General features: G+C 37.4%; 1 protein-coding gene and 1 long non-coding RNA gene across 3 annotated transcripts; one reads left to right on the forward strand and one right to left on the reverse strand.

Annotated features, from left to right (window-relative positions):
- Positions 1–2,079: 2,079 nt before the first annotated feature.
- On the forward strand, positions 2,080–12,130 carry LOC108669886 (zinc finger protein 335-like). 2 transcript variants are annotated; one of them, XM_047884932.1, is made up of 4 exons: positions 2,080–2,102; positions 8,838–8,959; positions 9,351–9,461; positions 10,033–12,130. In XM_047884932.1, exons 2-4 carry the CDS (start codon positions 8,840–8,842, stop codon positions 11,437–11,439), a joined length of 1,638 nt encoding a protein of 545 aa, XP_047740888.1. In that variant the 5' UTR covers positions 2,080–2,102; positions 8,838–8,839; the 3' UTR covers positions 11,440–12,130. The 2 variants fall into 2 exon arrangements, with proteins under 2 accessions (XP_047740888.1, XP_018012809.1); XM_018157320.2 differs by lacking the exon at positions 2,080–2,102 and adding an exon at positions 7,576–7,825.
- On the reverse strand, positions 3,784–4,191 carry LOC108669888. Its single transcript, XR_001930689.2, has 2 exons — positions 4,112–4,191; positions 3,784–3,857 (listed from the first exon to the last, which is right to left on the reverse strand). It is a non-coding gene; the product is annotated as an uncharacterized LOC108669888 (long non-coding RNA).
- Positions 12,131–12,269: the final 139 nt, after the last annotated feature.

A 12,269-nucleotide genomic window follows, 5' to 3' on the forward strand; every position in this document is an offset into this window, starting at 1 on the left:
CTAGATGTGTATAAGAGACCGGTGCCTGGGACCCCCACGTGCGCGGTGCCTGGGACCCCCACGTGCGCGGTGCCTGGGACCCCCACGTGCGCGGTGCCTGGGACCCCCACGTGCGCGGTGCCTGGGACCCCCACGTTCGCGGTGCCTGGGACCCCCACGTGCACGGTGCCTGGGACCCCCACGTTCGCGGTGCCTGGGACCCCCACGTGCGCGGTGCCTGGGACCCCACGTGCGCGGTGCCTGGGACCCCCACGTGCACGGTGTCTGGGACCCCACGTGCGCGGTGCCTGGGACCCCTACGTGCGCGGTGCCTGGGACCCCCACGTGTGCGGTGCCAGGGACCCCCACGTGCGCATGCCTGGTTTTGTTTATATGTTTTTAGAACTGAAGCACGTGACGAGGATATGGAAGTGAAGTTTTAGTCTCTGTAAGCGAGTGTGAAGCGTCCTTGTAATGTGGGACGTCGCTCTAGGGTGTTCGTCAGATCAGCTTACACCTTGCAGTCGTGAAAATTTAAGCCCCTTGCGGACCTGATAAAAGTCCAGCAGGTATGTCCATAGGCCTATTTCTTCAGCGCCGTAATCACACTACTATACTACTCTTATCTCCACAAATACTACAACACAGTCCACCTCAAAAACGTGGTGTGTTTTTACAAGCCTCGCTCGGCGCGCTATACCCGCCCAAGCCTCAGTTTGCTCCGTGTTGACATTTTGCGAGCATCGGTGATACTCTTACCTTCTCCAGCCTGGATTAATCTTTTGGTGATATGTTATTTCAGTTTTAAGCGTCTTTATCTATTTGCATTATTTATGTTTCAACCCTAAACAATCAGCCTGGCCAACCATTAGTTATATCATGTAAAATCTAGAGATCCATAGCTAAAACGACTATTTCGATGCTGATCATAAACATGCCACCACTCGGTGGTTATTATACACAATGGCTTCCTTGCCCTCATCGCTTCCTTACGAATGTCTAGCCATATTTCATGATGTCTCCCTGTTAAACGAGAATTGTGTATATTAACGATGGCTTACTCTTTGGGGTGAGATCTAAAAACACCTCATGGTTTTGATCGATGCTTATGTATGATACCAAATTATGCCCCTTGTGCAGCTTTAATATCATTTTAAACTGGGTAGTTTTCGAATTGTTTCTTGATAGTTTATACGTTAGAATGTGATGACGTCAACGTAGTGATTGCAGCAATTTATTTACAATGCAATGCTTCAAGACAACTATCAAGATATTGCCAGCCTCTACTCGTAGACCTGGTATAAATTCGCACTTACCTCAATATATTCGATACCCCATTGATGCTTTTACGAAATGCACGGCCATCAATATCAACTGTTCATGTTTACCAACTATTGACGCTAATTCCTGCAAGTTTTGTCTCGAAGTCGATAAAATATTATAAGTTTCCAATGCTGCCAAATCAAGACTTTTAGTTGTGTAATAATCACCTTGTCGTATGGTTTAATTCCTCGTTGATGGACCACCACATCCGTGTCATAATGTGTTTTATTATCATTTGCAGTGAATTGTTGATGAATTTCCCCATATCATAACTTAGCATTCAATGTCTTCAATAGGTTGTAGGACATATGCGTTGATTGCCTGAAATCAGACCAAATTAAGATAAAACCCAAACAATATGGTGCACGAACCCCAATTTATACTATTTTCGAAATGGCAATCGAAATGTACTACACAGGTAAAAATTAGTATAATCCTCGTTTCCATCATTCCGGAAACGCTAAATTCTCCGTGATATATCATGATCATTCATGGATCATTTATTCGCCACGGCTGCGCTCCTCTACGCGGAATCTTCACGGGAGAGTCGGAGAGAGTCAGCTGCATTCATTGATTGAACGTCTAGTGCGTTTCGTCCTTGATTGTGTAAAGTGAACTTGCAATTGAATTATACTTCTATGTATACGATGTATACTTTTACCAATACCATGAGTAATGATCCTTTCTAGTTTCTATGTAACAGTAACATAATGCAAGACTGCAAGTTAAGAAATCATACATCTGAAAAATCCCTGAAAACAGTGTGAAAAGTGAGATATTTAATATGTATTTCTGCTAAGGTCTGTAGCAAAAAAAAATTTCAGTATTAAAAAATTTCACTTGCAAAAAAGTTGCACACTGGCCAGGGTGCAGAAAGTGGGTGAAAATTACAAGATCATCATTTTTGGCATTGGCAATGCATCAGCAGCAAAGTTTACTCTTTCAGAAGATCTTGCTGACACATTTGGATTGAAATTATTGCATTTTAGATGTTCACCAGTCTTTGGCCTACTATTTAGAAAATAGTTGAAAATCTGAAAGACTCAAGACTGCAAGCGCACAAAATAAGGATAAGGTTTCTGGTACATTGGATGGATCAGGATGCAGTGAAGCTTGTCTGGAAATCCGTTGGGATGAGTCTAAGACAGTTCATAGTGAAATTCTATAAAGAGAGGTAGGTACTTGTGGCGGTCCACCGCCGTGCGGCAGTTGTAACCCTTTGCAAGGCCCCATGCCCTGGGCCCTTGGTCCCCTCTTGCAAGTTGCAAATTGCAATGGTCTAAACTCAACAGTTTGACCCCATGGTCTCATTACAACTCCCTCTAGAAATATGTGGAGTTTCGAAATTGATATAAATAAATCAATAAATATTTGAACTGGGAAATTCCTTAGTTACTTATGTTGGTTCCAGAATGATATCAATGATGTAAAAAATGACAATGACATTGATTAAGCCTCAGCCATGTTTCCAGCTCTGCTCAGTCCTTTCACTTTTACCTCATAACTCATGATGTTAGAACTTTAATGTTCGAATGTTGACACTACTGTCAAGTGTCAATATCACAATCAAAATTATTTCACAATCGGAAATATGTTACAATATCAAAATTGAAAATGTTATTCACAAATAACCATCGATCGCAATGCAAAACCGTTTCACTTTCCATCTTCACTGCTGTGGATTTGTTTACATATGGCTGCTGGCTGGCTGGGCGGGCCTGCGGACTGCGGTGACGTCACACAATAACACAAGAACACGTGGTACATTGACTGTGATATCAAACAATGCAATATTTCGCTGCACCACAAAAGATAAATTTAAATAATCAGTAATGGAAAATATGTTGCTGGAACATTTTGAGAGACTGTGCCTAAGCAGAATACTATATTATTATTATTATAGTAAACATACTAAACAATAACGTAGTTCCTTTGATTGCCACTGCTGGTGTTGGCATTTGAATGTGGGCGTGCCGCGGCTTTGTTTAGAATTCAAACAATTCAATATCATACTGCACCACAAATTAATACATTTAAATAATTAGTAATGGAAAATATGTTGCTGGAACACTTTAAGAGACTAGACCTAAACAGAATACAATATTATTATATTATTAGTCAACATACTAAACAATAAAGTAGTTCATTTGATTGCCGCTGCTGGTGCTGGCATCTGTATGTGAACCTTCTATGGGTAATTTTAATTCAACATGGAATTATGGAGATACCCAGCAGGCATCTGACGTTGAAACAACGTTGATTATTGGTTGATTTCAGGTTGAAATGTTGAACAACCAAAATTAAACGTCATATCAACGTCGAAATCTGACCAACACTAGAACTGTCTCTTATACACATCTAGATGTGTATAAGAGACAGGCTGTGGGACCTCACTATTCTAGCCTCAAAGTTCATGAACAGATTCTAGAATGACATCCACAAAACTTTAAGGGTATCAGGAGGGTGTTTCAAACAAGGAGAGATGCTTTTCAAGTTTCTTTCTTAGATCTTGACATTTGAGGGATGCCACTAGAAGAGTAGCTCAGACCAAATACCTGCCAACGTTACATAAATCAGTACACAGAACACATACATATCATAGGTCGTAGCAGCTGACAACATGACTATTACATTTTATATCTCACAGGAATATTTCTTATCAACTTAAGGTTTTACTCACACAGCTGCCACATGGCAGATCTTGTTTTGATATGAGACAATAGTTACATATTTGTCATTACAATAGCAACACCTCACAACACAAAGAGGATACAAAAATAAACAAATCTTATTATTATTAGATTCTTACCCCAGTTTAATGTGCTCTAAGTAACAAAGTGATGCCAAGTGAATAAATCGGTTACGATCCGCATTTCAGTTCAGTGTTGCACTTTGAGGAAAGTCTAGATTATTATTTGACAAACATTGTTTATATTTTTCGAATTATGAAATTCTATTTTATTTTAATATTGTCCTCAGACGTATGTGCAGGCTAACTAGGTACCTGTCTCTTATACACATCTAGATGTGTATAAGAGACAGCGCTTACGCTGCGTATCATCGATACATACGTCAGGGCAAGTAAATTGGCTCGCAACAACGTTTTTCACGTGTAGCAACGGACTAAAAAGGAGAAAATAAAATACTTAAAAAAACTTTTTAAAAATCCACGTTTTTCTTGTGGACTAAAAAGTAGAAAATAAATTGTGGCTCGCCCCAAAAAACGTGGGTCGGGCTGTACGTTCACCATCAAATTTCCAAAATTCATGTGTTGTGTGCTTTTCGCTTTAATCATAAATCTGCCCGACCCACATTTTTTGGGGCGAGCCATAATTTATTTTCTACTTTTTTGTCCACAAGAATAACGTGGTTTTTTAAAAAGTTTTTTTAAAGTATTTTTTAAAGCTGACATTCTGACCTATCCAACGGTACCAAAACCATCATTGTATGCTGATTTATGCGTTTACAACAGATCACAAAAGGGTTAGGTGTCGTGGAGCTCTTCAACATTTTCTTTTGGGGAAAATTACCAGCCAGACACATAAGACTAACGTCTGTGGACTCAGCAGTTCAGTCACCCTGTAGCTGTCATGATGGAAGGTGCTCATGCAGTCATTCTCTGCATCTGTGACTTAATTCTAGCTAAAGTAATGCCTTGCCTGGTATCCTTGCTACCAAAAAGGCCTATATATAGCACGCCGCAGGCACTTGGGGGCTTTTTTGGCTCTCCTGAATATTTGCACTTATTGTCACTGCAAACCGATCACCTAGAGTTTTTGAGCTACAGCAATGAGAGATATACCATTCGGTTTGCGAAGAAAATATATAGCGGTTGTTTGTAGATGTTTTCCAATTTTGTTATAGTTTTGAAAATATTTTGGAAAAAAGGAGGGGGAAAAAGAGGGAAATAAAAAATTTATCAAACAATTTACGAAAAATGCCACCCCCCACCCACAAAGATTCAAATTTCATAAAAGCTCCAACCAATCAAAAGATATGGTCTTTACGCATTGAATGACATGCATCTCAACATTGTAGATTGAAAATCCTAGGAGATAGATTTCTACAGTACCGTAAAATGGGGTTACTTTGACCGGCGGGGTAACTTTGACCACTTTTCGTTTTTTAACAAAAACCCCCAAAACTCAAAAACGATTTGACATAGAAAAATTTTGTCAATGGCCATCAAAGGCCTAATACTGAGGCTATGTAACACAATAGAAAGATTTAAAAAGTTTGCATATCTAATAGGTTAAAAAATTAATAATGTGACCCATGAAAAAGAGCTATTATTTAAAGCCTGTCGGAGTACCCCCTTCAATTTTTTTATTTTTTAGTAAAATAACTCCAGGTTTTGGTGCATTGTAGTAGAACTTCTCTAGTTACATATGCAAAAGACAAATTTTAGGAAAGTGTCATAGTTTGCAAATGGGGGGCGCCGCCCCAATGGGGGAACTTTGACCACCTGATGGCAGCCATGACGGGGTAACATTGACCGGCTTGGAAATTAAGTTAAAATTACCATAGGTACCTATATAACATATTTTATGTTTGATACACCTAATAATGTTTTTTTCTTTATGTTTCAGACTCTTCAGTATCTTATATATGGTAATTTCAACTTAATTTCCAAACCGGTCTATGTTACCTCATCACGGCTGCCATTAGGTGGTCACATTTCGCCAACTGGGCGGCGGCGCCCCCCATTTGCAAACTATGACACTTTCCTAAAATCTGTCTTTTGCATATGTAACTAGAAGAGTTCTACTACAATGTACCACAACCTAGAGTTATTTGGAGTTATTTTACCAAAAAATAAAATTGATTTTACCACCCGGTCAAAGAAACCCCAAGAGCTGGGGTAACAAAGACCATCACTTTTTTTAAATTACATCAAAACTATGAGAGGCAGGAGCCAACAATTTATGGTGAGTAAAGCTAGAGTATAGACCCTGTCTCTTATACACATCTAGATGTGTATAAGAGACAGGNTAAGAGACAGTCACAAAATTGTGCATTGATTGTCACCAATAGGTGACAATATGTCACCAATAGGTGCAGCAGGAGTCTTATGAAGAAAGATTGAAGATTATGAAGCTTCCCAGTCTCCGTTATTGTTGCCTGCATGGTGACATCATTGAAGTATACAAGTATACTCATGGTTTGTACAAGGTCCCAGGATTACTAGTATTTGAAACAAGAACCAACACCAGGGGCTACAGCTATAAACTAAAAAAACTGCGGTGCAACTTATCCACACGACAAAATTTCTTCTCGCTTCGAGTCACCGACATGTGGAACAGCCTCCGTGAAGATATTGTTGATGCTCCAAGTATGAACGCGTTCAACAACAGACTAGACAAGGCCATGCAGTAGCATATGTTTTGCCTTGAAATGCCTCATATCCTATGGAACAACTGATATCTAGAAGCGATTTTAAATCTACTGTCCATTGAAAAGATTTGATCAAAAGGCCAGTCTAGTCAAGAAAAGTACAAGTATCTGCGACAGGCCTATCCAGACCTATTCTTCAATGCCAAAGATACTATACTATACTAATAGGATTGTGCACTGGGCAACATAGAATGAAAAGTAATTAACCTAAACTATGATTTTTTTTCTCCAAAAAATATGATGGATGTCACTAAAATATTCATTTTGTTCCACGTATGTTTTTAATGATCTTTTTCTTGTTATAGTTTACTTGACCTAATTAAAATTGTGTAAAATTAAAAGCCTAGTCCTGTAAGCTTACAGATAAAGAGGAAATGCTATATGGCTGCTGTTATGAAGCTTACAGTGGACAAGGTTGTCAATGCTCAATGACATGTCCATGGATACGGTAATATTGCATCAATAATGCAGTAATGTATGGATATGGTAATATCATATCAATAAAGGAAAAACAATTACAAATCACATAAAATGTCATTTATTCTACTTCTACACTATCTACAAAAGAAGAGTAGGACTTCGGAATACTGTAAATAATGGATGAGTAGTACACTGCATGCTTCAAACATTTTAAAATTAAGTTTTATTTCAATCGTCCCTAATTACCCCATTCCAAAGGGTAATTTGGGAGGCTTTTATTTTCTGTCTGGCACCTTACCAATAGCATATGAATTTTTTTTATATATGCCATACAATACGGTAGCCCTTGCAAAAATCTTCAAAATGAGCCGAACTCATTTGTGAAATGTTTCATGGTAAGAGGCTATTAACAAAAACGCTCAAAACAGTCCCTTATTACCCTGGTTGATGATACTTATTTGATCTTGAATTGCTTACAGATACTCTTCCTGCTTGGTTTAAGTTGGTTATTGCTGGATATCTTATTGCTTCCAGTGCGTCCCAGCAAACCTCATACTAATATACCCCCACATTAATCTCATGGCATACAGTTTAAAAGAGTGCAGAGTTGTTCTGCACCAGCTCTCTGATGCTGCAGTCAGGAGTGGCTGGTGCCCTGAGCAGAGTCTCATTCAAGCAGCAACTGACGTGTGCAAAGTCAAGCCTGAAGGTATGCTTCACAACTAGTGCTTGCAAGCCTAGTTTATTTGTGAATCTGAAAGATGTTATATTTTGTTGACATTCATGATTTATTGTTCATTTCATTGTTGAACCAAATCCCTTAGCAGTTTTGAAAGTAAGTTGGCGATGACAACTTTCAGCTTTCAAATATCCAATTATTAGATATATTTGCTCCTATGAATTTCACATATTGAAACAGTAAATTGCAGTTGAAAAATTTATTTAATAAGGTCAATATGCTGAAAAATGTTATATACTGGTATTCAATCATTCAAATGTATAGAGTAGCTACTTAGCCTTAATGTAATTCAATATTATCAAGTTACTTTCATTGATTGAATAGATATTACTATTTCCATCTTTTAAAGATATGAATAGCAGCAGTCCAAGTCTAAATGTTCATGTGGAGTGGTGATCAGATAATGACTAGTGATAAGCAGAGGCCTGATCCAGCAGTCAATGTCAGGCTAAATCAACATTGAAACAACATACTTTAAAATTTTGTAATATCATTGAATGTTAGTCTAGAATAAAAAGTGAATCAACGTTATTTTTTTCAACATCATACATTTTGCTATTGTTTCAATGTTGAAATTGCATTGAATTCCAATGTTAAAAAAACACTTGTAAAATGTACATATCAGGTTAACATGTTCCATCATGAATGTCACAGTATTCAGGCAATTGTTAATGCAAGATTGAAAAAAATGATGTTGATTCACTTCTCATTCAAAACTAAAAATTGATGGGATTTCAATGTCCCGAAGTGCATTGTTTCAACATTGCTTCAGCCTAACATTGCCTGATGGGTATACTGTAGCCTCAACCACAAACTGGAGGCTGTGGTGGGATCGTTTGGGAGGCAATTTTAAGTGATCATATAATAGTAACTTGCTGGCTGAAGGGTTTAGGAGGCAGTAATGATGGCTTAAGTCCAGTATTATGCGATTTTCTTAGCTGCAAGTAGCCTAATGCTAATTATTTCTGTAAATTCCATCCAGCAATGGAGGGCAGCAGCTCATCCCTACCCTCCATCATGACAGTTTACATCAAAGAGGAGCCTGAAGATGAGGGAGAGGACATAACTGTGAAGGATGAACCACTTTGCAGTGAAGAATATGAGGTGATATTTTTAACAAGATTTGTAAGCTTGTAATTTAATTTCACTCAATACTTGCATGAATGTGCTAAATTATTATCTCAAACAGAATTTGGATGTAACATATTTTTACAGTAAGCAAAAGCTCACACAGAAATAAGCTTATGGACAACCTTATAAGGAATTTTTTATTATAAATAACTATTCATGAATTGCTAATAAATGTTATTAAATAAAGGTATTTGATTCACATTGTGATTGTGTTATTCTGTGAATCTTGTGTTGAATATTTTAATTTATTATCCATGGTATAAATCTTTTTGAGTTAGGCCATTTTCTGGACCTTTTTAATTTATTAATTTCTACCAAATCCACGCATGGTAACTAATGTCCCTGCTCTTGATGTGCTGACCAGCAAACTCCACTTCCCTCATCTTGCAAGCCATGCAAGAAAGAGGTTCAAGTTGAGGCTCACGAGGCCTGCACCAGCGCCTCACAGTACACTGCTGCAGTGCCTCATAAGCAGGTTGGTAGAGCTGGTTTCTCAGTACAAATAAATTGCTGAGCAATTCAAATGCTGATGATAGCTGATGATCTGTCTGCATTGGCTGTACTGTGAAATTTCATCTCTTCAGCTCCTATTTTTAATACATTTCTCATTTGAATTAGAGTTGGGTAGGTTTTTCTATGTTCGGAATGTATATGAATTCACACTTTCTTTCTGTTTATTTTCCAGATGAATTCTTTTTATATAATCCTCGTATCAGGTATCCAAAATGTCATTGTTTTGTAAGAGATGTATATACATCAGACAAGACTTGAGACATTTTTATGGTCTTGCATTGACAGAAGTTCTGTGATATGATATCATAGGTATCTATTACTATTGCCAAGATGATTTTTGCTTTTATCAGAAATGTTCTAATGTACAAAATTAATATAATTCAAGCTTTTTTTGAATTCTGTCTACATAAAAAAGAGTAGAAGACAATGATAATTTTATCTAATATAAGTTTGAACACTGCAATAATTTCATGACTTGAGTTCATTGCCTGATTTGAAAGAATTGCTCACAAGAATCTGCTCTCCATCTCCAGGATGTCTTGCCTTGCAATGCCCAGAGCAACATTGGACAGGATGAGTGGATGGCAGTTTCTCCTGAAAACAAGGAAAAAAATATTTCTGTTGCTGAGAAAAATATTTATCCAGTGTCCAATAGAGCAGCTTTAGTCCAGGAAGTTCTCTTTGATCAGCCTGTGGCTGAGTTTAAGTCTTTTGAGTCAAACTTGTCCAACAAAGACAATGGAAGGTTAGCAGAGGAATTGCATAAAGTTTCCTCATTGACTGATTCATCCCATTCTGAAGTTCCTTTTAATGCCCTCCAGTTAAACAAGAATGATTTTGGATCTGGATTTAAATGCAAGTTATGCAACTATGTAACAGCTAAGAATCAAATTCTCCATAGGCACTTGTTTGCAAAACATGGTTTGGGGGAAGGATTCAAATGCAATTTATGCGACTATGTAACTGGCGAACAAAGACAATTCAAAGTACATATGTTCTCTAAACATGGTTTAGGGAAGAGAGTAAAATGTGATCTGTGTGACTATGTTACTACTCGAAAAGACAATTTCCAACGTCACCTGTTTGCAAAACATGGTTTGGGGGAAGGATTCAAATGCAATTTATGCGACTATGTAATTGGTAGACAAACACAACTCAAAGTACACATGTTTTCTAAACATGGTGTAGGGAAGAGTGTTAAATGTGATCTGTGTGACTATGTAACAGCTCGAAAAGAAAGTTTCCAACGTCACCTGTTTGCAAAACATGGTTTGGGGGAAGGATTAAAATGCAATATATGCGACTATGTAACTGACATACAAACACAACTCAATGTACACATGTTCTCCAAACATGGTTTAGGGAAGAGTGTAAAATGTGATCTGTGTGACTATGTTACTGCTCGAAAACAAAACTTAGAACGTCACCTGTTTGTAGAACATGGTTTGGGGCAAGGATATAAATGTGATCTGTGTGACCATGTTACTGCTCAAATACAAAATTTCCGAAATCATTTGTATTCTAAACACGGTTTGGGGAAAGGATTCAAATGCAAGTTGTGTGATTATGCTGCTGGTAGTAAAGATCGCCTCAGCAGGCACGTTTTTTCAAAGCATGGTTTGGGAGGCTTGAAATGCAAGCTATGTGATTATTCTGCACGTGATGAACCTCGTTTGAATGAGCACTTGTTTTCTAAGCACGGGCTGGGTAAAGGATTTCAATGCAAGCTGTGTGATTATGTCAACTGTAGAAAATATGGCCTTGATAGCCACATGTTTTCTAAACATGGTTTAGGGAAAGGATTCCCATGTGAGTTTTGTGATTATGTTGCTGGTAGGAAATGTCATCTGACAAAGCACCTGAAATCAAAACATGTTCTGGATTATGAAAAATCTAATAGTACAAGTAGTGCTACTATGTCTGCTGACAACCCAACCTAAGCTTTGTTGAGGGGTTTGGTAAAATTCAGTTTGTGTGTAAAGGTTGCAGCTGGTAAATATCAGATGAAATGTGTACTGATTTATAGCAGTTATTTGGTTGAAGTATTCCATATTGAGTTTTCATGCCACAATCAAAATTTGAATGAGACTTGCAAACTATGCACCTTCCATGGCAAGAAATCAAGGTCTTGATGCTCTGTAATCTGGTCGGCCTTCTCATTTTGTGCTGGAATTTTTAATTTTAAATAGAATCTTATTTAGATGAGAAAATGTGAGTGAAGCAGATCAATTATTCTGCTCTTATAATCGGTACGTAGTTCAATACATTGAAATTTTCAAGATTATTTGAAATCAAGTACATGATCATTTTCATTACTCAGTTGGGGGAAGGGCCTCTCCAGTAATAAACTTCTTAGTGGCAACAATAGTAGCGTCCACTTGTAGGCTACTTATTTAAAGTTGCCAGATTGAAATATCATTTACCAGGTTGAATTTAGTTGAGGTTTGTGATAATGATTTCTTGATGTAAATTTTAGGATTACATATTTAACTTTGCATTTAAGTTACCCAATCTTCAGCTAGAGATAACACCTACTCCTGGAGTTGGAAGATAATATGTCTAAGATATTGTACTGATGATAAAATACATGAGATTTCATCTCATAATAATATGCATTCAAAAATTACTTTTAGAGACCACATGTACTATGTAATTTTTTATGTTACACATGTACTATGAATTTCTTATTTTATGTTAAAATGTTTGAAAAAAAAATTATTTTATAAAATTTTTCTTCAATATTAGAAAAAAATTAAATTTGTTAAATTAT

This window comes from Hyalella azteca, unplaced genomic scaffold (assembly GCF_000764305.2).
Source record: "Hyalella azteca isolate HAZT.00-mixed unplaced genomic scaffold, Hazt_2.0.2 contig16543, whole genome shotgun sequence".
NCBI lineage: Eukaryota > Metazoa > Arthropoda > Malacostraca > Amphipoda > Hyalellidae > Hyalella > Hyalella azteca.

Coding starts and splice junctions, on each gene's coding strand:
- LOC108669886 (XM_018157320.2), top strand. CDS start 7,696: ATGGCATACAGTTTAAAAGAGTGCAGAGTTGTTCTGCACCAGCTCTCT. Junction 8,960..9,350: donor TTTGCAGTGAAGAATATGAG/GTGATATTTTTA, acceptor TGTGCTGACCAG/CAAACTCCACTTCCCTCATC. Junction 9,462..10,032: donor CTGCAGTGCCTCATAAGCAG/GTTGGTAGAGCT, acceptor CTCCATCTCCAG/GATGTCTTGCCTTGCAATGC.